At 43.8% G+C, this 24,207-nt stretch overlaps 1 protein-coding gene across 1 annotated transcript in view; it reads right to left on the reverse strand.

Moving 5' to 3' along the window:
* Positions 1-24,207, reverse strand: part of VWF (von Willebrand factor) — a 234,618-nt gene that overhangs the window by 158,470 nt on the left and 51,941 nt on the right. Inside the window, exons 12-18 of the mRNA XM_048823921.2 lie at positions 22,777-22,915; positions 21,392-21,492; positions 16,453-16,648; positions 15,621-15,836; positions 8,442-8,682; positions 7,080-7,174; positions 3,885-4,045 (exon numbers count right to left, since the gene is read on the reverse strand). Of these exons, the coding sequence (XP_048679878.2) occupies positions 3,885-4,045; positions 7,080-7,174; positions 8,442-8,682; positions 15,621-15,836; positions 16,453-16,648; positions 21,392-21,492; positions 22,777-22,915 (1,149 nt within the window). The remainder of the gene's footprint in view (positions 1-3,884; positions 4,046-7,079; positions 7,175-8,441; positions 8,683-15,620; positions 15,837-16,452; positions 16,649-21,391; positions 21,493-22,776; positions 22,916-24,207) is intronic.

Raw genomic sequence — 24,207 nt, forward strand, 5'->3', positions numbered from 1 at the left:
TGCTCTGCCCAAGGCCCCACCCCCACCCCACCCCTTCTCCCAAGTCCCCAACCCTGCCCACCTCTTCCCACCCCCACTCTGTCTCTTCCCTGCCTCTTCTCACCAAGTTCCACCCTCCCCTGAGGTGCCCTGTCCTCACTCCTCCCCCTTCCTCCCAGAGCCTCCTGCATGCTGCGAAACAGCTGATTGTGGCAGGCAGAAGGTGCTGGAAGGGAGGGGGAGGAGTTAATCAGTGGGGCTGCCAGCCAGTGGGAGGCGCTGGGGGGCTGTGGGGGAGGAGCTGGCTGCAAGTGGGTGCTAAGCAGCTGCTAATTTTTTTGTGTGGGTGCTCCAGCCCTGGAGCACCCATGGAGTCAGCGCCTATAGGGGAAACCCCTCCTGTTGGCCTAGGTGGTGCCTACACTGAAGTGTACACATTTCAAGGGTAGACAAGCCCTCAGTTTCAAATGTTGGCATTTTCCCCCATTGAATAATTATGACTACTTTTTTCATTACATGAATAGCTCTACCCTAGACCTTCACCAGTTCCTGGAAGCAGCCCCAAATCTCAGATCCATTGCACAGATAGAGCAGATCAGGATAATTCTCATAGAATTTGGCATGAGCCCAAACAAACTGCAAATCTTTGGGAGGCTCACTTACTAACATTACTATATACTATGCTAGAAGATTCTCTCTCCCCCCAGCTAGGAAAATTAGTGGAATATTTTCAGCATTTGAAATCTGAAAAGTAGTAACACAGTTTTAATAAAGAGGAAAATGAATTATTCTTGTAGGTGAATAATTTGTCCTTGAAAGTATTGATGTGTAATCTCTCTCAATCACTGTTTTGTATCTGCCACAAAAGAGCGCTGTTGGAACTAACCCATTGCTAGCATTGCTCACAGCTGACACAAAAGACTGTAGCTGGAAGTACAAGGAGCTTTCCTCATCCTTGCTGCAACTCACAGTCTCAGCTGCTGTCATCAGAAAACAATTCTATTTTGGAGCAGAATCTGCCCCTATAAATGTCTGATTATCAGCAAATAGGGTACCAATCTTCCAACAAAAAACAAAACAAAAAAGGACAGTGATCCTGAAAATTACTGTCTAATAAGCCATCTAGTTTCTAGTAAGACATTGGAAGAAATACTGAAAGAGAAAAGAACTATACTCTCATACAAGAGAAAAAGCACCACCGGTCTATAAATCTACATAGTTGCTACAAATGAAGTCAACCACTGTTTTAGATAGAATTCAAAACTAGTGAACAAAGTGAATTCTCAAGGGCTGTTTAAAGAATTTCCATGGCAAAAGTTTTTCAATGGAAAATGGGTTTTTTGTTTACATGAACTTTTTTTTTGCCAAAAGTCTCTTTCTGAGGAAAATTACAATTTTTCATTGAAAAATCAAATGCCCCAAATGGAAACATTTTCTGTTTTCAAGCAAAAATCAAAATATTTTGACCGCAAACTGAAATACCAGGAGCGCCACCTCCCCTAACCAAGAAGGGAGGTCTTGATGCATTACGGAAGATGTAGTTGACCAAGGAGCCCAGCCTAAAGAGGAGAATGGGAACATGAGGTACCTGAACTACAACTCCCAGGAGGCACCATTTCAGAATCAAAATGTATTGGATTGTGGCCAAAATATGTTGGGTTTTAACTTTTCTCCACAAACTCAGAATTTTCGGGGGGGCGGTGGGTGGGGGAACCAGTTTCTTATCAGCTCTAGAATGCATTATTATTGGTTAAAACCTGATACTGTGCCCCACATGCTTTAAAATGTCAACGAATAGACTGTCTGTGCTTGGAGCAGCTTACACTCTAAGTAGTGAGACATCAACAAAAGAGATGCACTGGGGGCCCAGAGGGAGAGTGTCTTTTTATCTCTGTATTTATTAACGTTAGGTGGGTGACAGAATTTCTACTGATACAAGTTAGCATTAGTAAACATGGTGGAAGTCGTGACCAAAATCTTAAAAAATGGGTGCCTAAAGTTGGGCTTCTAAATTCATATTTAGGAACTTACATCATTGGCCTCATTTTTCCAAAGTGCTCAGCACCCAGTAACTCCTATTGAAATTAGTGGGAACTACCGGCTACTTATCAGAGCATTTATTTGGGTGGCTACATACTAATTTAGGAGGCTAAATATAATCACTCATTTTATAAAACCTTGACCTTAACTTCTAGTAGAGCACATGCTTTCCTTTATTAACTAAAAGCAAATCTCCCCACACAAGGAAATCTGCACTACTTTGAGCTCAAACCTTAAATAGCTATAAACAAAAATCAGCACTTGCAGTTCCATGATTAACAGAAAACCTTTCCCTTTGGTTTATGCTAGGTTTGTAGGCAGGCAGATAAATGATCTAGTTTAGAAGACAGTATTAACAGGCCTCGGACTACTATAAATGCAGTTCCAACCAGAGTCTGAGTTTTAAGGAAAGTTAAATCAAGACACAACAAAACCCCTAGTTTGCCAGCATTTTTTTCCCCAAAAGAATTTGTTCAACAATTTTTTTCCTTCATATGTCATATAAATTATTCACAGATAAATGTGTTCATTCTCCAATCAGTTTTACTAGGGGGAGCGGGCACAGAAGCACCGCCTACAGCAGCTTTATAAAAGATACACTGTGAGTTCTAACTGTAACCCACCCACATTGGCCTCTGGGCACTAGCAGCTGTGTGGGTGAGTGAGAGCTTAACCACACCTCCTCACCTGGCTAGACAAGCCCCAATAGGTTGTGCAGCATCCCTACCCCATGCTCTGAGAATGACGGCTGCAGCATTCTCATAGATTCTACAGGGATTAAGGCCTGAAGGGACCATTAGATCATCTAGTCTGGCCTCCTGTATATCACAGGTTATTAAATCTCACCCAGATATTCCTATCTTGAGTCCACTGATGTAAATTAGACTAAAGCATATCTGTCCTCGGGACTAAACTGTTGTGTGGTAGGAGAGCCACACAGGCAGAGAGCAGGAGAAAGCAAGGTGCCACCAACACCTGAGGCCCCTGCAGTGCCAGGGAATTGATTAGTGAGATGATGCTAGCAAGTGATCCATGGCCCATGCTGAAGAGAAAGGCAAAAACCCTAAGTCCCTGCCAATCTGACCCTGGAGAAAAATTCCATCCTGACCCCAAAACTGGAGATAAGTTTGACTGAGCACAATAAGCAATGCACACAAGCCAGGAATCAAAAGCTATGTCTCCACTTGGAGCTAGGGGTGTGAATCCCAGCTCAAGTAGACATATTCCTCATAGCTCTCATTGTCGTAGAGTGCTAAAAATAGAATGTAGCCACAGCAGCATGAGCTCTAGGCTGGATTAGCCACCCAGAGTACGTGCCTATGGTCTCGGATGGGTATGTACTTGATATGGCAAGGCCATAGCGCAGCTCACGTTGCCACGGCTACATTCTATTTTTAGCATGCTAGCACAAAGAGAGCTAGCACTGGTCCACCCTGTCTGGTGTCCCATCTCCAGCTGTGGCCAATCTCAGATGCTTCAAAGAAAGGCAAAAGTCATCAGGGTAATTGGGCATTAGAAAAAAAATCCTTCCTGCAGGTGGCCAGCTGAAACCCTAAATCATGAGATTTAATCATAGTCATGGTCTTGGTACATAGTCATTCTGGCTGCTTTCTATGAAGGGGTGCTAGGTAGAGGGAAGGGGTTCTCTGTGCATTTTCCCTTCCCAATGCACCTGCTCTGGGGCATCAAAATGTGGCTCTTAGCACTCAATTATTATGCTACCTGTTGCAGAATACACTGCAACCAACCACATGGTTTTGAACAGCAGGAAAGCTGTGAATGGGAAAGAATGAAAGCAAGAACATCAGGATGATCCACTTTTATTTGTCTCAGTTACTAAACATAGCAATTCACATTTTGCTTACCATTCCTTTGGGACAGAGGCATCCAGATATGCAGCCATGGCTAACACACTCTAAGTCGTAGTTCTGGCAGGTCTTGGTACACTCTATTCCTTCAGCTCTTGGGTTATTTGGAGGACAAACAAACTTGTCCATAGGTGCCCTGCATGTCAAGCTTCTTTTTACTTGAAGGAAGAAAATGTAAACAATTGTAATTAAGAAGAAAATTTCACTAGGATAACTCCGCTCCTAGGGATCTGTCAGCATTTTGATCAGAAACTTGGTTTTGCGAAAGGACTAAAGCAGAACACAGGTTCCATACCCAGTTTCCCATGCCTGTGTGGCTAGAGGGTGACGTTTCTAAAAACCCCAGTGAATCTCAATGGGATAACACACAAAAGTTGTACTGCTTTAACTACACCAGTATAGTTAAAGCAGTACAATCCCTTAATGTGGGCACAGTTACACTGAGAGAAAGGTGCCAGTATAGGTGATGCCCCTTAAAGAAGAGGAATAAGGTATATCAGTGTAAAGCACTCAGTATAATTGCATCCTCGCTAGGCTGGTACAACTATAGGCATGTCAACAGTGTGCACTCCATTATGGCAGCGTGCCGAGTACACACAATACACACACCCCCTAGCATGGGTATAAATAGCAGTGTATACCATAAGGCTCTGCTTAGATGACTAAAGACATGCCAGAGCCTCAGGGTATGCACCCTACACAGCTCTCTGCATGCCCAAGCAGTGCCTCTCCCATCTATACGCGGTTATTTGTAGCAGCATAGCGTCCTGCTGTCTCCCTGCTGCAGAGCCTATCCTCACCAGAAAGCAAGACTCCAGTAGCAGGGATGTGCTCCATCAAGGAAAGGCAATAGGGAAAGTCTCTGGCAGCTCCAGTAAAAGAAAATCACCCTTGTGACACCCTGGAGCTCCAACAGTCACCATGATCATGTAATTAGGATAGGTTTTGTACAAAGTGTGCCTCGTGAGGTATCATTCTAAAAGTCTTGATCTGCTAGACAGTAACATCTTGTTGGATTGTATGTGCTGTTGTCATATGTGAAGTTATGAAGTCTAGCTACGTGTGTGTTACTGAAATGTGCTGGGAGGTTGAAAACACCCACAAGCCGCCTTATAATAATAAAAAGGCCAAACAAGGTTAATGGCTTATTGAGGAAAGGCACACAGGCACACGGATTACCCCAGGAACTGTGTACAACAGAAACATCTCAGAGATAGCACTGCACAATGGAAACTGTCTGACCCAGGTCACAGCAAAGAGCTTTCCCGCAAGTGGGAAGAAGATATAAAAGGGGAGAAATGCCATCATGAAGGTTCCCCATTCTCCCTACAACAACACCCCTGGAAATACTGAGGAACCAGGACTGAACTGGGGGAAGTGATGGTCCCAGGCTAGAGGGATTTCTAGCCTGTGTATGAAAACCTGGACAACCCAAACTGCAGAGCCTAGGCAGCTTGTGCCTTAAGAATCTGCCAGCCTGTTTATCACTCAGGGTGAGAATCTGACAATTCATATCCTACTTATCTAGTGTGTTAAGCTCAGTTTGCGGTTTTGTTTATTTACTAAGGCAATCTGCTTTGATCTGTTTGCTATCACTTAAAATCTATCTTTTGTAGTTAATAAACTTGTTTTTGTTTTGACTAAAACCAGCATGTGGAAATCATACTTGGGGCAGAAAGCTGTGTATATTCCTCTCCACATTGAGGGAGGGATGAATTTCATGAGCTTAAGCTGTGCAGTTCCCTGTGCAGTGCAAGATGGTATAAATTTGGGTTTACCCTTCAAAGCGGGGTGTGCACTTGAGTAACTGGGCAGTTCCTTAGGTGAGCCTTCCCATGCAGAGCTGATCTCATGTGTGAAGCTGCAGCTGGGTGTGTCCCTACCTGTGTGTATGCTGGTGAAAGAGCAAGGTTGGAGAGTTTAGCAACTTGTCACAGCGGCACAGTGTGAGAGGGAGCCCAGGCCGGTGGGTCAGGTGGGCTCAGTGGTACTCCAGTTCCAGGTGGCATCCTTCGGGGTAGGTGGGGGGAACCCATCACACACCCCTCTGACCAACATAGTTATAAAGTTACCAGACTTTTGCGGTATCCATTTTTTAATGGAGAGTCAATATTTTCCAACCAGCTCTTGATATATTTATTTGTAATTATTTCTATTTAAATAATATCTAAATAGATGCCTATCCAAGGCCCTAGGTCCCCTAACACACCATTCGCAATACCAGTAAAGCTCAGCAGCACTGAAGTAATCAGTTCAACTGGCATTCAGCCAACTCTATCCCTTCATGGTCCTGGAAGCATACACCTTTGGCCCTCTCCAAACCCCCTCTTAAATAGGTGTCTTTTGCAGCTTTTCCAGAAAGTCACTCAATTTGGGCTCTTTCTGACAAGTGTTAGAACAAGTTCCAGATTCCCAGAGCCTGCACAGTGAACACCTTACCAGCTGGCCCCTCTCTTTTATAACAAAGGGGATCCAGCTCACATGCCCCTGTGGACCACAGCTCTGTTAGGACAGCATTGGGAGAGAGGGGGTCCCTCTTGTAGGCTGGTTCCAGGCCATTTAGGGCTGTATAGTTCATAACCAACAGCTTAGACACGCTCAGGAGACCAATAGGAAGCCAGTGATGTTCGTGGAGTCATGTGCTCCTACTGAGATACCCCACTCAGTGAGCCAGCTATTGTGTTTTACACCAATTTTGGTCTCCAAATGGTTTTAAGGTGTAGCCTCCTGTAGAGTGCATTGTGATAGTCTAATTGTGAGGTGACAAAAAAGTTTGGCTAACAGAGACACTGGCCACATCTGAAAAAAAAGATTACAACTTCCTAGCCAGACACAGAGGGTAAAAAGCTTACTGGATCTCTGCTGTAATGTGATCATCCAATAGCAACTGGGGGCTAAAATCACCCCTAAGTGATCATCACCCTTAATCCCTTTAGCTAAAGGGAAACTCCAATGTAATTGTTTTAGGAATCAATCATGAGTGGTGCTCAGCATCCCACTGCAATGCAGTGAACACCCCCAGATTCTCCTGAAGATGGGAATATACCCGGCTCCATCCCATAGAAGGCACTGGTTTTATAAACACACTCCCACCCACCCAAGCACTACTGATGCATCCCTCCCCTCAAACTGTGTAGCAAGACACTGTAGAAAAGAACAACAACAAATATAAATTTTTTAAAGCATACTAACTTCTGGCAGATGGCTGATTGTCAAAGAAAACATCTGGCAGGAAGGCACCAGGGACTTTGTTTGTAGTGCAGTGCATGAAGCCGTTTTCACAATAGCTATGAAAGAAAAACAAACAGTGAGTATATTTAACAAACTGACATTTAACTTTCACTTGCATTATGGTTTTTAGAGAGTCTACAAGAAATGCTCCAGAAATGCAAGGCTGTAGCTAGCAATTTGTACATACACTGAGCAATCTGTAGTTCCATACCCACTGTATACCCTTAATCTAGTGGTTCTCAAGCAGGGGTACACGTACCCCTGGGGGTACGCAGAGAGGGGCACATCAATTCATCTAGATATTTGCCTAATTGTACAACAGACTACATATAAAAAGCACTAGCAAAGCCAGTACAAACTAAAATTTCATACAGGCAATGACTTCTTTATACTGCTCTATATACTACACACTGACATGTAAGTACAATAGTTATATTCCAATTGATTTATTTTATAATGATATGGTAAACATAAGAAAGTAAGTAATTTTTCAGTAATAATGTGCAGTGATACTTTTCTATTTATAAGTCTGATTTTGTAAGCAAGTAGTTTGTAAGTGAAATGTATGCACGACAGCTCAGACTCCTGGAAGCAGTACACTAGTCTGGAAAGGTTGAGAGCCACTGCCTTAACCTACCAAGGCAAACTTGCCTTTAAGCACACATTATTATTCATCATCACATTACTGAAGTGTCATACTGATGGAACACAACTGAAATGAATGGAGTTACACTGGCATAAAACTGAGTAACAGAGTGTTAACACAGCCCTATTTGTTGCAATGTGGAGGAGAAGTGGCCTCTTATGGCTCTCAATATGACCTCTCTGGTTAAGGGGAAAATGAGAGGATATTATTTCAGAAATTGGGCTGGTCAGGAACAGTTCATCAATTCAGTTCCTAGTTGCCATTTCATAACTATAAATGCTACATAGTAGTTGCTTTTTTTGATAGAGATAATTAGATTTTAAGCATTTTAAAAAATGTATTAGTGTGCATTAAAAAGACATTCTTTAAAGCAGTAAAAGGGTAAGGAAGTTACTAAACTCCATTTCAAACTGGCAGACTGTTTTGCAGAAAAATTTGGTTTCATATTTTACTACCTGATGCAGATGCTTTTGATACGCCTTGGGAAGATGCCTACATTTAGATTAGTTATGGGCAAACCCTCAATTAGTTTAAATAGGCACAGCTCCTTTGGCTTCAGTATGGCTATGTCAATTTCCACCAGCGGTCTGGCCTAGTTATCTAATGAGGCTTTTCAAAAACCTCTGTAAATGGTATGTAAAGAAACAACTGAAATCAGTTATGAGTACTGCACTTACCACATGGTGTAATGGTCTGAAAAGACATCATCTGGTTGGAAGATCTCACCATCATAGTAGCAAGAGCATTGGGACTTTGGTACACAATCTCCATGCTCATCAATATATTGCCCATGTGGACAATAGCAGCCTTCCATGCAGAACTCATTGCAGCCTACATCTGGGTAGGATAGAGATCGGCAGGTCTGGTTGCATGGAGTTCCACACTGTTGGTAAATTTGGCCTTCTGAACAAGTCATTGCTGTGAAATAATACACATCCATGAAACCACAATGGAAAAACCCACTGTCCTGTACAATTCATGTAATCAGTGGAGAACGTTTTCATATTAACAGGTATAACCCTTCCATTGGCTTCAGCTGACTTTGGACCAGGCTGTAAATGAATAGCTGCCTATTTTTTGATCTGATAACAGCCGTGTGTGTGTGTGTGTGTGTGTGTGTGTGTGTGTGTGTGTGTGTGTGTGTTCTGATTCACTTTTACTATTAGCTCTTTTTACCCTAACAAGGAAATAATTTCAAAAAAAAACCAAACAGGAAACCCATCAGTGGCACATCAAGGGCCATATCCTGCTGGTGTAACTCATGCAGATACTTCCATTGAAGTCAATGGAACCACTTGTACAATGTGAGCAAGCTACAGCATCAAGCAGAATCGATAATGAATGTTGGAAAAAGATTCCCACAAAAGGGGGGGGAAGAGTAATACAAACTGCCTCCAGTTTCTGCTGTTACTTGGCTCTAAAAGGGAGTTGTGGGTTTACGAAATCATTGTTCTACCTGTACTTTTCCTTCTTTTTACTTAGTTTTCATAAACAATGTAGTTTAGGGTCAAGATTGCTTAGGTTAGGTTCCTAAATCGACATAAAAGTGGCATGATTTTCAAAAAGTGCTGAGCACCCAGCAGTCAGCACTTTTTACGGTCAGACCACTTCTTCAGGGACCTAACTATGACCTTCAGAGCCTAACTTTGGGGCTCTGCTTTCTAATATCTTGGTCTACTTCTGTAATTACTAGTGTTGATTAGAGAGAAGTTTCTTGGTTTGTACCTGCATCCAACACGAGGTGGCAGCAATGACAACAAATGTACATGTAGTGTAGTTGTAGCCGTGTCAGTCCTCTCCTTTCCACAAGACCAGGAACAGGCCGCTCTCGGGGTCATGCTATTTCTGCTCAAAGGCTGTATTGTTAACTAGGATTTACAGAAGCATTCGGATTTGTAACAAGCTTCTAATGGAAACAGCAGGGGTCTAAGGTGAAGTAGGACCCTCAATGGAGTGAGGCCAGCAGCTGCAGATCAGACTTTGCAAGCTTCTATCACAACTAAAGCTTAGGTCGAGTGGGTGCAGGAGCCTTCTCAGTGTTCTACCCCTGCAGACAATCCCAGCCCTTGTGTTCCCCAAGCACAAGGCCTGGAAGGCTCTAGGGCTGCCTCCTGGCTATCGGAGAAACCCCAAAAGGAATAGCAAATGGTCGGGCCATGACCCCACCCTCTTCCACACCAGCCAACAGAGCTAAGCCAGCACAGGGCTAGGAGAGCACATGCTTCGCTCTGTTAAAGAGTGCAAGGTTGGCCACTGTTCTATGCTCCTCCCATCCTGCTCTCATGGTATTGCTACTATCTCCTATCCTACCAGTCCCAAAGACACAATCTATGTTAGGTACCTATATGGCTCCCATTACCCAATTCACAGTCTTTAATAGATGAGGTATTGCGGCACAGAGAAGCTACATGACTTGGCCAAGGTCACACAGGAAGTCTGTAGTAGAGCAGGGACTAGAACCCACATCTCCCAACTCCTAGGCTCGTGCTCTAACTCACAATAGAGCCCGAGGGGGTCATCAAAGTTCACCAGAGCAATGGGCACCTACTGGAGAGCAAATACTCTGAGGCGTGGCCTGATTCAGCAATGAAAATAAAAGATACTCTCTTTTATCCCGGTTGCATGGGCCCCTGGCTGCAGTTAACAGTATGGCACTTACAATTTACACACGAAGGATCTATGCGGGAGCAGCTACTCCACTGCCCCGGACAGTATAGAGAATGTTAGGGTAGGGGCTGTGAGGCTCCAGCAATAGGTAAGTGCCTACATCACACTGAAGAGTTTAGAGAGACCATAGAATATTCCCACAGAATATGTGATAACTACTTATGATAAACAATCTGTCCCACCTTGCATTTAGCCGTGACACTCTTGAGTACCTTTCCCAGACCTGAAAGAGAGCACTGTGTGGCTTGAAATCTTGTCTCTCTCACCAACAGAAGTTGGTCCAGTAAAAGATACCACCTCACCCACCTTGTCCCTAATATCCTGGGACCAACACGGCTACAGCTACACCACACTGAACAATTTGACAGACAAAGCTAAGGAGCACTTTCAAAGGTCTCCTTCATCATTACTAAGGGCATGTGCAGGTAGGAGGGTTATGATTGTGATTTACCGTAGAGCTACCATTGGAAACGGAATTGGTTTGGCAAACTAAAACCAGGGGGAGTTTGAATCCAGACACCAATTTGTTTGAGCCTCAAAGTTTGGGATGGTTTAAATAAAGGATTCCAGTTCTGCCCCGTTTCCAATTATCCAGCAAATAGTTACTCTCCTTGTTTCTAGTGACTGACAATGCCACAGCTAGTCCTAATTTTAGCTGAGGAACTGTTACACGCCTTAGCTGCACATGCTCTTACTAAGGATTTAAAAGCATCCTCAGTCCTCCACAGTGGCTGCCTAACTGTCCAACGACATGCACATTCAAATTCCACTATATTGCACCATCAAATGCAACCTTCTTCCCCTAAGAAACTTATTAACAGCAGCAACTAAGGTCATGGGGGGTGGGAGGAAAAAATTGACTTTATGCTTTGTCATTCATGCAATTAAAACAAAACAAAACAAACCTTGTTGCCCTGAAAGGTTGTGTGAAAACTGAAGGGAAACAGATACGCATATGTGACCTCTAAAAATGCCTGCTCTAAACTACAATAGCTAGTGGCTCTACATCAAAATTCATCCATCTTGGGAGCTTCTCTGTTCCCATTTTGACTTTAGGGTGCGTCTTCGCCACAGAGTTAACTCGGGCGATCAGCAGCCCTGCCTGAACACCCGAGTTAGCCTGACGACTGGATAGGAGCAGCCCCACCGCAAGCCCTCCCTGTGTGTCCTCACTGGTGCTACGCTCAGCTCTCTGTGTCACCAGCACTTCTGGGGGCACATCGCGTGGTTCTTTGTGACACCGTATATTAAATTGACCCACTCTATGGTTTTTTTCCTGGTGAATTGTGAGAGAACTTGGCTGTCCTTCCAGACATGCATGGGGAACTGTGGGCAGGGCATTGGAGGACTATCAGCACCCAGCTGGTTTAGCCAGAGTCCTCACAGCAAAGTGTGCACATTACCAGCCTGAGTGAAAGTGGCACCTGAGCTCTAGTCAGGGCCGTCCTCAGGCATAGGCAGCATACGCCGCTGCGTAGGGCACTCAAAGATTTGGGGCATCACCGGGACCATCGGCGCAGACTTCTAATCTTGCTGGGGGGTGCTCGACACCGCCCCCCCCTCCGATCCAGGCCCTGCCCCACTCCACCCCTTCCCCCAAGCCCCCACCCTCACCCCGCCCCTGCTCCATCCCCACCCCGCCTCTTCCCTGCTCCTCCCCCTCCCTCCCAGAGCTTGAATGCCACGAATCAGCTGTTCGCAGCACTCCAGAAGTGCTGGGAGGGAGGGGGAGGAGATGGTAAGTGCGGGGCTGCCAGCGCACGAGAGGCACGAGTGGAGGGGGACACTGGGGGGAGTTTGGTTCCGGTGGGTGCTCCACACCCACTAAATTTTCCCCGTGGGCGCTCCAGCCCCATAGCAGCCACCTATGGAGTCCATGCCTATGTCCAGGACAGCAGTTAAGAACGGGTCAGCTCCTGCACACCCAGAGTGCACTGCAGTTTCCTTATTAGGAAGAAAACAGGGGCCATATTCATTTTGTGTTGCTAAGAGCAAGTCAGGCATAGGGGCACCAGTTTAATACTACTGCGTAGGGCCCCGTAAATCCTAAGGACAGCCCTAGCTCTAGCCCATAGCCCCAGACAAGCCATCTACCCCAGGTTTAAAACACCAGCAAACTCATGTGAGAGGATTTTGTGTGTGGACAGGACGGGGGTAAGGGCAACACCTGAGTAAGAGCCTGGGTTAACTCTGCAGTTCAGACATATCGTCTCACACCGAAATCCCCTCACATAAGTCATGCAACATGGACGCTACTGCAGCAAATCTATAGGGCAGGAGGTGGGTTGGTCAATGGGTCCCTGAAATCTGCTCGAGAGCCCTGAAGGAGCACTTGGTGACTCATTGGCTGATATACCTCCTCCTTGTAGGGGAGATGTGGTACACAGGGGATGCAGACCCCCATTGTGGACTCCATCCTCCTACATACCCCTATGCAGCACAACTAGTTCTGCTACTTATTAGGTCTCTTGCACCCACAGAGGGCTACAGGGCCTGGATTGCCTTCTTAGACAAATGAATTAGAATGAAGCCACAAGATTTTCAATACCTGTATGCTGGATTTGTACGACAGCCTATCATGCTGCATTTAACAGTCAGAAATGCCATGCTACATTAGCAGTATAGTAATCTACTGCTGCCACTGTATCACTTTAAGTTAGATATAGCCTAACCCCTTTAGACACTTCTGAAAATCCTACCCTATATATCTGTACAGTGTGTAGAATAAAGAGGCCACAGTCTACCTGCCACTTATGAACTTCAGATAAAGCAAAGTGCTTCTGTTAAGTCATTTGCCTATGAACCTATATCTCAGCCAGAGAGCAGGGGAGCAACCACCAGTTCAATACATCGGGCCATCAGCACAAATTATGCAAACAGCATATTCAAGTCTCAAGCCCATTAAAGGAATGATTGTTCTCCTTTGTGTGACAGGAGATGTCTGGAGCATCAGAATTATCTAATGGGGTCTGATGGATCTGCAGTCAGTGAAATCTGCACTTGGTGCAGGCACAAAGTGCTCTGTAATGTACAGAGAAGAGGAAGCAGTGCTACACTATTAAAGATTAATTGTGAAAATTGACTTGTTCAATTACAGCAAGAATAATGGTGCATTACCACTGCTCTCGCTTTCAGCCTCCAGACCTGTGCGATTTTTTTAAAAGGATTTTTATTGAATTACTGTTCCACTCTCTGAACATTTACATAAATTAGGTCAATATTATGAAACCATACAGCAATTTAACATAATCCAGTCTTGTTCTTTCTCTCTCAGTAAATATTATCCAGCCTCCAACAATCAGAATCACCGAACTCTACTGGTCCAGATTGTATCAGCTGGAACACCAGCGACCTCTCACCTCTCTAGCTTCTACAGAAAGTCAGTTTTTCAAATGGCTGCCCCACCCGGCTACTGTTTGAGAAGGAATAATGGAACTGGGTTGGAGTGCAGCCAAGCATATGGGCTTTTCCCCAAAATTCCCGATTGTCTACTGTCCTTAAGAGTAGAGCTGTTTGGGAAAAAGAAAAAAAGTCTTCCGCAAACATTTATGGAGAAAGCTATTTCTATTTTATGTCACACTTTCATTTCAGTGGAAATTTTCCAACCAGCTCTGCCTAATAATGAGATGAGAAAAAGGGAGATTGTTTTTTTCTGTTCCAGCCTCTTGCCAGATTCTTCACACATACACACTGTTGGTCCGTGCATAATCATCCTATTATTTTTGTCACCCCATCATCAATCTCTACCCCCACCCACCCCAGGTCTACTTGTGTGTTTCAGCCACCTGTTTTGCCTAGCCTTTTAGATTGTAAGTGCTGTGGGACAGGGGCTGCCATTTATTATGGGTGAGGTTTTCAAACAATCCTAAGGAGAATTCAGCCCTCAGATCCCACTTGCTTTCACTGTAAGTTAAGTATCAGAGTGGCAGCCGTGTTAGTCTGTATCCACGAAAAAGCAACAAGGAGTCCGGTGGCACCTTAAAGATTAACAGATTTATTTGGGCATAAGCTTTCATGGATAAAAATCTGAAGAAGTGCATCTGAAGAAGTGGTTTTTTACCCATGAAAGCTTATGCCCAAATAAATCTGTTAGTCTTTAAGGTGCCACTGGAAATTAAGCATTTAAGAGCTGGTGTAGTTTAGAAAATGAGATCAACCCAGCTACATCACTCAGGGGTTTGAAAAATCCACACCCCTGAGCAGCATAGTTAAACCAGCCTAAATCCCTGTGTACACAGCACTAGACCAACAGAAGAATTCTTCCAGTTGATCTAGCTACAGACTGTCAGGGAGGTGGATTTACTACGGCGATGGGTGAATCCCTCCCATCGCTATAGTAAGTGTCTATACTGAAACGCAACAGTGGCACAGCTGCACTGCTGCCCCTGTACCACTTTAAGTGTAGATATGGCCTAACTCCTTTAGACACCTCTGAAAATCCCACCCTTTATATCTGTACAGTGTGTAACACAATGGGTCCACAGCCTGCTGAAGGGACTCTGTGCACTACTTGAACAAGGATAAATCATCATTGTCTTGTAATAGATGTTTCAGCCTCACGGTCATATTAGAATTCATTAACAGTGGAGACAAAGAGGCCTAAACATGACAGCAAAATAGTGCTCACATATCGGAAGAATGGTGCAGACATAAGAATTGGCTTGGGCCTTTCCTTGGAACCAGAACTAAACAGTCTGCTAGTTTTCTACTAGGGCCAGAGATCTGATACAGTGGTTAATACTCACAACTCCTTCTGAAGACAACAGGAGTTGAGGTGGTCAGTGCCTCACAGGATTGGGTCCCAGATAGGAAATGTCAAAATACAATGAAAGAACCTGTTACCATAAACTTCATGAGAGACTTTGGATACTGCCAGCCCAAGATAGTCAGAACATTTTCAGATAGGTAGCCAGAGTTAGTAGGGAAGTTATCTGAACCAAGCCACCAAACCAGCTGAGGTTTGCTCAATGGGAGCTACTTTTGCCTGATGCTGAGCACCTTTTTTGAAAAACTGAGCACTCTCTGCTCTTAATGGAGTGCAAGACCATTGAGCGTGTTCCACATGTCCTGGAGGAGACACTCAGCACCTTGCAGAAATCAGGTCCTTTAACTCCCTCGGCCTTACTGACCGTGCCAAAGGACACCATAGAGTCAATGCAAGAAAGTACTTCTTTGCAGCATTCACTTACAGCAGAAGTCCGGTTCCCGCCACTCGATCAGAACGCCTTTCCTAGCACATGCAGTGGCATAGGTAGAAACAGCAGCGCACAAGCAATCCTTGCCATCAGAACAGGAGCAAACGTCATAGCGGCAGTTCTTCAGGTATGGATATGGGCTAACTTCATGGTGGCAAGGCTCAAACATGGATGACATCAGAATTGAGCAGGAATCTTCAGCATACTTGGCTAAAATGAGAAAAATAGTATCCAGACACTTTACACTAAAAGAGCAGTGACCGTAAAGAGAAATAAGAATAATCAGAATAAGTGCTTGTATACACTTAAAAGGCTGCAGTTGCACCTAGGTAGCGTAGACACTACTTCTGCAAATAACTCCATTAGCTCACATCTGTGCTGTAAATCTAATGGCCCAAACCCTCTCCATGACCCAACTTTGGCATCAATATGATTCCATATGATGGCATTTCTGGAGTTTCATGATGTTTTGTTTTTTTTAAGTTTGTTTTTTTAAATTAGAAAATTGAATTAAAAAAATGCCTTAAAAAGAACATTATTAAGCCCTCTGAAGTTAGGAAAAGCCAGACGTCAGGTTTCCCATGCAACCTGAATTCAGCGTCCTTATGTGTACACAGTATGATACAGTTTTTAATTACATGATCACGTAGTATTTTTTTCCACAGGACCCCGCCTCATTCAGTGCAAGGAATGAGAGGTGTTTTATTTATTTTACAGATGCTATCATGATCCTGTTCCCAGTACAAAACAGTTGCACTTTTACGGGATGGAAGATTGCATGTTGTTACACTGTACCATATGTTATGTGGAGGCCAGGGTTCCGTACCTAAGCGAGGGTTGAGACTACAGGGGTCGCTGTCTTGTTTTAACAAGTCTTGGCAATTTCCATTCAGCTTCCAGGCATTTCCAAAATCTTCCACAAGGGCTTCCACGAGGCCAGAAGGTGTCAGAAAGTCGTCCCCTTCATTGCCATTGTAGTTTCCACACAGACCACAAGTTCTGTCAGTGTACATTGGGGAGAGCTCACAGAAACAAGAGTAGAATGGTTATTCTTCAATATTAGTCCACAGTTTCATGGCAATATTTTTATTGGACTATGTAAATTCCTCAAGTATATATTAAAGGGGCACCATCAACTTAACAATCAAACTGCTGGCTGAACAGTTTTTACATACTTTTTTTTTTTTTTAAGAAGTAATAAAAATGTACAAGTAGCACTTTTTTTACCCAATTGAATTATTTTTACTTAAGTAGAGAAAAAAGTTCTGTTCCCCCCCCCCGTATTTACTATGTGCATTTAACAGCACTTAATGTCAAGTCACTTTCACGGTTTTCCTTGGGTAGCTTATTTTCCCTGTCTGTGTTGGTCTTTATGATAGCAACAGTGGAGAGGAAAATGATTTTTAGATATAGGAGAATGATAGTAATATCACAAAAAATGGCAGGAGGACAGAAGGGCAGGTATAATACTAGAAGTTATTTAAGTAATTTTTAATTAACTAAATTTCAGTTTAGTGATGTTGTCTTGTGACAGTGGTAAAGAATAGAAAGAGTTGATTTCTTCTAACACTGAACAAGGAACTTTATTAAAATAAGGAAAACAGTACTATCTTTAAAGCTACTCTACTTCCCTGTAGCACTTCTCCTGGTATACAGCCTTCCCCAGCCCCATTTCTATCTGGCTTCCTTCTAGGGACTGAAAAAAAACAGGGCCAAACAAACATCCTCATAGGGCCAAATTCTGCCCTGATTTACACCCACATAAAGACTGATGGGTTGCAAGAGATTAAACGTGGCCCCAAATTAAGACGTAAAAAGCTACATATTTAAAGGTTTCAGAGTAGCAGCCATGTTAGTCTGTATTCGCAAAAAGAAAGGGAGGACTTGTGGCACCTTAGAGACTAACCAATTTATTTGAGCATGAGCTTTCGTGAGCTACAGCTCACTTCATCGGATGCAAGCTCACGAAAGCTCATGCTCAAATAAATTGGTTAGTCGCTAAGGTGCCACAAGAACTCCTTTTCTTTTTACATATTTAAAGAACATCTGAGTAGGGAAGTAGTAGGACAAATCCAACCAGGGGGCCAAGTACCTGAAACGCCCGTTCATTTCAATAGGAATTGTCAGTGCCCATCAACATCCATAAGAATGTGGTCTCTAAATGAATATTACAAACAATTCTTGGGGGCTGGCCCAATGGCCAGTGGTACAGTAGCTCCCTGTATGCTTGGCAGGGGTAAGCAGTGATACAGAGGCAGGCTGAAAAGTGGAATATCTTTCACAGTTATTCCTCTGGCTAATAAAAGATCACTGGTGAAGGGCTCCAAAGGAAAGCCAGTCCTGTTCTCACTAACAACAGCAGCAGGGGAGGGGTTTCTAACTAAGGATACCATCATTCTTCAAACACAGTGACTCATGTTCATCCAAAGTTCTGTATATGTTTTGGAAACTTCCCTGAAGGGGTTAAGTCACAAGCTTTCAGAGGTCACCAGAGGGGTGCCTCTTCTTGACGAATGCAGCAGGCAAATCCAAACACTGTAACTTTTACCAGAAGTGTTTGCACACAAGTCAGTGGGAGTGCATCACTTCCCCCAATTGTCAGAAATGTTTGGCAATAGGTCAGTCCATTTACACTGTAAATTTGTGCTCCAAAGGCAACAATAATACTGACTCAGGTACATAAAAGGGAAGGAATTCATAGCAGAACATAATAATAAAAGAAGACAATGGGAAAAACTGCTAAGACAGTAATTAGCAACAGTTATTGCTGTTATGGTAAACGGGTTGAAGTAGAAAATTAGACTTTTTAACAGCTAGGCAAGAAGATGGTCAGGATGTAAGGGTCTGAGACCCAGCAGAAGAGATCACAGATGCAGAGAGAAGCAGGAAATCCTGAGAAGTGCCAATGGATTGAACTGAATTATCCTCAACCCTGAACCAAATCCCAGGTGTTTTGGTATTGTACATCTAGACTAGACCAAAACACAAATTGCTGAATCCATAGTCTCAAACCCTTCCAGAACTTTCCCTCCTGTTACAGTGGGTTTTTTTTTCAATTGCTGAAGCTCTAATGAACCTTTACCTTGAGCTAGCATATTAAGCCCACTTTTTGTGCTACTGTGCAACATTTATCCAGAATTCGTGCTAGCAAAGGTGGGTACAACTCTATGCTAGTTTTATGATATGGGCTTCAAGATGGTTCTGAGAGACAGAACCATACTGGGTAGAGTGGAAGGCAAGGAAAATGAATATAGCTAGAGCAAGAGTATAGATGCACTATGCTCATGCCGTGAAAGAGCAGATAAAGGGTTCAGTTATGGGACTCTTACAATGGTGAGCTCTTACTCACACAATTATTCCTGTTGACAACAAAGGACCTGCTCACTTGAGTAAGTGCTCACCAATGCAAGAAAAGGGTGTGCAATCATCAGGCCCATAACAGCGATGCAGGGGAGCATGGTTAGGACCTGCAGTCATTACATCTGTTCTACCCTTGTAGCCCACTCACCTCCAGTGGGTAGCTGAAGGCCAATGTGCAGGGGAACAGTGCCACAGAAACACCCGCACCCCCCTTCTGCCTCATCCTGTCCCTGGGAAGATTGAAGAGCTGTGGTCAGCACTGACTAGCCTCCCCCAGCAGTCCTCAAGATGTAGCAATCAAACGAGGACAGCCGCCTGCATGTGCATACAGGGTGGTATGATGGGGTTCTCTGGGCTCTCTCCTCATCTTACTCACTAGGGAAAGGTGGCCATATTTTTGACCCTTAGAATTGGAGCCCCATGGGGCACTAGTGTAGAGCCCTGCATTGGGACTGGGATCCCATAGGTTTTGCAGGCCCACTGCCATAATAGCAAGATCGGGTAGGAGTGGGATTAAAGAATAGACCCACAAAGGGCTCTGCCTTAGAAATAGCACAATATACTGTCCAAGTGTGCACTTTTCATACATTAACAGATTATAAAGCCATAAGGGACCACTGTGATCATCTAGTCTGACCTCCTGTGTAACACAGACCATAGAACTTCCCTGAATTATTTCTTGCTTGAACTAGAGCATATCTTTTAGAAAAAACATCCAATCTTGATTTTAAAAATTCCAGTGATGGAGAATCCACCGCAGCCCTTGCTAAATTGTTCCAATGATTAATTACTCTCATTGTAAAAAATATGCACCTTATTCTCTAGCTTCAACTCCCACCATCTTGTTATAGCTTTGTTCGCTAGACTGATGAGCCCATTATTAAATATTTGTTCCCCATCTGGGTACTGATAGATTGTAATCAAGTCACCCCTTAACCTTCTCTTTGATGAACTAAATAGAGTGAGTTCCTAGAGTCTCTCACTATGAGGCATGTTTTCCAGTCCTTGATTCATTCTTGTGGCTCTTCGCTGAACCTCTCCAATTTATCAACATCCTTCTTGAATTGTGAACACCTGCACAGGACACAGTATTCTAATAGTAGTCACACCAGTTTCAAATACAGAGGTAATATAACCTCCCTATTCCTACTCAAGATTCCCATTTATGTATCCAAGGATCACATTACCCCTTTTTAGCGTCGACATCTCACAGTGGGAGCTCATGCTCAGCAGATTATTCACCACAATACTCCAAATCTTTTTTCAGAGTCACTGCTTCCAGGTTAGAGTCTCCAATCCTGTAGGTATGGCCTACATTCTTTGTCCTAGTTGCAAACATTTACATTTAGCCATATTTAAATGCATATTGTTTGCTTGCACTCATCTTACCAAGCAATCCAGATCACTTTTTAAAATCGGTGAATAGACTGCCCTCTTCGTTATTTACCACTCCTCCAATCTTGGTATCATCTGCAAAGTTTACCTAATTTCATGTTTTCTTCCTGGCCACTGACAAAAACAATAAATAGCATAGGGCCAAGAACAGATCCTCGCAGGACCCCACTAGAAACACAAGCACCTCACTGATGATTCCCTATTTACAATTACATGTTGAGACCCATCAGTTAGCTCATTTTAATCCATTTAACGTGTGCCATGTTGAACTTGTATCATCCTAGTTTCTTAATCCATGTCATGTGGCATCGAGTCAAACATCTTAAAGACGTCTAAATATATTACATTGACACTATTACCTTTATCAATCACACTTCACCATTGTGTTTACGAAATTATGTTTGAGAAATTCAATCAATCTAGTGCAAACTATAAAAGTATCTTTGCTAGGAATATAAAAGGATTTATTATAGGATTATTGATTAGCTTTATTTTTTGTTGGATTCAAAAAGCAATTATTGACAATCAGTTGCCCTATAATACTCCACAGGACAAACTTCTCTCTTTATGTTGATCTGGAATGACCATAAATATTATTCTTAGTAGGAGCTGTATATCCTGTGCAATTAAATTATTTTTTTCCCTTGAACATATGAATGATTGTATCCTATGGGCCAAATTCATCTCTCATTTTCACCTGTGCAATCCTATTGACTTCAGTGGGGATGGACAAGACTAAATGAAATCAAAATCTGGCCGATAGGGGTCTCCTGTAATGAAAGCAAAGCTATTCACGGTTAATGGCTACTGTTAGTGCACAGAAAAGAAAGAAAAAAAAACCAAGCTGTTTCTGTGATGCAAATGTTTGTTTCTAGAAAACAAAAGGATCAGTATATTGCTCTGAGGGCCGAGAGAGAATGGAATTTCTAGCATGCAACACAAGCAATTTCTCACATCAGACAAGAAAGTCTTTGTGTATGTTTGGGTGGGGTGAGAGGAGAAAAAACTACCTTCACCAGAAGTTTACCACGACCATCCCAGTCAATCTGTAAATCTTCCCCATAGGTGAGGAGAACTGAAGACATCATAATGCGCTGGATACGGAGGGCACCTCAAAAACACAGCGGACAAGTTTCAGACAAGAAGGGATGCATTCTGTCATCAGCAAGGAGGATACAATGTCCTCATCACCCATCAGCCCATGGGATGGATCTAAGCAGATACACTTAAGGTTTGTCTACACTATTTTCTTTGCACAAATGTAGTGGAACCGATGCAAACCCCTAATATAGACATATGGATTTGTACCATTTGATTTACACCTGATACAAACCCAGTACCAACGGGGGCACAAAGACAGTGCTAGTGTAGCACAGCTGCTTACTGGTCCTAGGCTCCCTGGAAGGTGCAGAGACGGGCCAGGTGTATAACATCACCCGCTCCATGATACAGGCCAATGGAGCTGCACTGCACCGCAGCGGAGGTGCACACCGCACAATGACAAAGTGGGACACAGCATCCATGCTCCCCTGCTTGCTGTGCATCACTTTGACACTCCACAGGTATTGTAACCACTGGTCTGGTGCATCTCTGCACTTCTCCTTAGCATGATCTGGGCCTCACAGGCCCCACAAGAAGCACATATGAGCATCATCCAGAGTTACTGGTGAAATCACTGCAGTCCACTTCTAAAATTTCAAGTTTTTGGGTGGATAAATGGATACTTGACATTGGTTTTTAACATCGTTGGCTAGATCCTCAACTAGTCAACAGCAGCATAATCACACCAACTTCAATGGAGCGGGGCCTATTTACACCAAGTGAGGACCTGGGCACATGTGCAAGAGAACCCGGCATGATGCAAATTCAATAAAAGGTGATGGTAACTGTGTAAAATGTGACTCAGAGTTGGGAATAGGAAACATTCTTTGAGCTAGGCTAAAGCCTGCCTGATAACGTTGAGAAGGGAGACACCTTCGGGTAGGTCTATACTGCACACTAAACCTGGGTCTATAGACCCTAGCCTTGTGGACTCAGTGTTTCCAAGCCCATGCTTGAGTGTCTACACTGCATTGTAAACCCGGGTTTAGAATTGCTGGATGCTGGTCTCACAGCCATGCTGACATGTCCATGCTGCGCTACTCAGACTTTCTGACTTGGAGCTGCAGCTTGACCTGCATCCACAGTAAAAATGAGAGGGTCTGGACTCGAGTCCCAGTGGCTCTGACCCACCCCTAGGAGCAACCAAGAATTGGGTCCCGAGTGCTTGCTGACTGGGGCAGACAGATTCTCTGTTTGGACAGAAGGGGGGCTTGGGCTCAGTAGTAGAGCCCAGTCTCAGTGTGCAATGTAGACAGTAGTGTGTGGTCAGAATTGTTACATGCCACAAACACACCTTGTGTCAAAGGAATCTGTACATCCTGCCCATTCAGAGAGATGACGCCCCCATGCTTCATTTTAATGATGCTGTTCTCCATGTCCTGGAGTCGGACAGAGGCCGAGCGGGTGCACACTGCATCAGGATCATCGGCACACTAAAAAGAAGCCAACATTTCCTATGACTGTTAGGATTTCACTTTATCAATGACTCAGCTCCTCCAGCATGCTGGGCCAGAAGCCCTCCTGTGGCTGTAATTTTAGTGTTACATCTGTCGCCCATGGAGCTGGCTTCAATATTTATTTTATTTAGCAGTAATGCAAGGAACCTACAGGTTCCTTGTAAGACACTGGCTACAGTAGTTAGCATAAGGCATGAGGCATATGAACTTTGGCACAAACAAATGGCCCAGTGGTCACCCCTAAGTTTTGGGGAATTGTGAATAGAGTGGTTAAGGGGGAAGTTTGTAAATAGTGACACCAGGAAACCACAGGAATATGAGTTAACACTAGCTCTTGGATATTTTAGGATAGGAACAACAGCAGATATATGTCAATTTGTTGCTATGACACTCTTGTGATCAGATATGATAATAAGATGAGATCACTACTATCCTAACCTATAGCGGAAGGGCACCCGAACATTAGCAGGGTGAGGCAATACAAATAAGAGGGGAGAAATCCCTAGTGAATATGCATGAGGCATAGAGATATCAGAGTCACATGTTATAAAAGTTGTAGCCCAGCCTGTGTGCAGGAGGAGAGGTTACAGGATGATGGCCACTGGTGATGATGAGGAAGGTGATAGTGATGAGGAAGATAATGGATAACATTTCAGGTTGCTCTTCAAGGGATGTGAGAGTAGATGGATGTTCAGATGCACATTCTGTATTATTTCTATCTACCTTGCTGAGTGAGAGTGTCCGTGACTTTGCTGAATGCATTAATAAAACTGTTACAAACACAGAAAGGTTCCTAAGTGTGAGTGTTGCAACTGTGCACACCAGGGTTCCCAACTGAACAGTAATTTTAATAATACTGGGCCTGATCTTGGGACAAGAAGCTGTCAATCCACAGCAGGATAACTGGGAATTCTTAAGTACTCAGTGTAATTAATACACAATCCATAGATCAGGCTACTCTAGGGCAGGGTCTGTTCTCAGGGCACTGGAAAAGGAGCTATGGGGCCATGACAGCAAGCCTCCTGTGACACAGGCTGCACTGTGTGATGAGAGAGCTTCTCCTCTTGATTGCTCTGTCTGGTGTGATGATGAGACATGTCACAAGCCTGTTCAAATGGGGAACTAGAAGCGCACAGCTCTCACTGTCTTCATTTCGGGTGCTGCTGTTACGAGTTACAAAGCGGTGGGTAGAACGCTGCAGACAGGGAACAGTGACTCACTGGCTCCCGTCTTCAGTTTCAAAAGAACAGTTTCAGTGGAAACCAGTT

The sequence above is a fragment of the Caretta caretta genome, chromosome 1 (genome assembly GCF_965140235.1).
Source record: "Caretta caretta isolate rCarCar2 chromosome 1, rCarCar1.hap1, whole genome shotgun sequence".
Classification (NCBI taxonomy): domain Eukaryota; kingdom Metazoa; phylum Chordata; order Testudines; family Cheloniidae; genus Caretta; species Caretta caretta.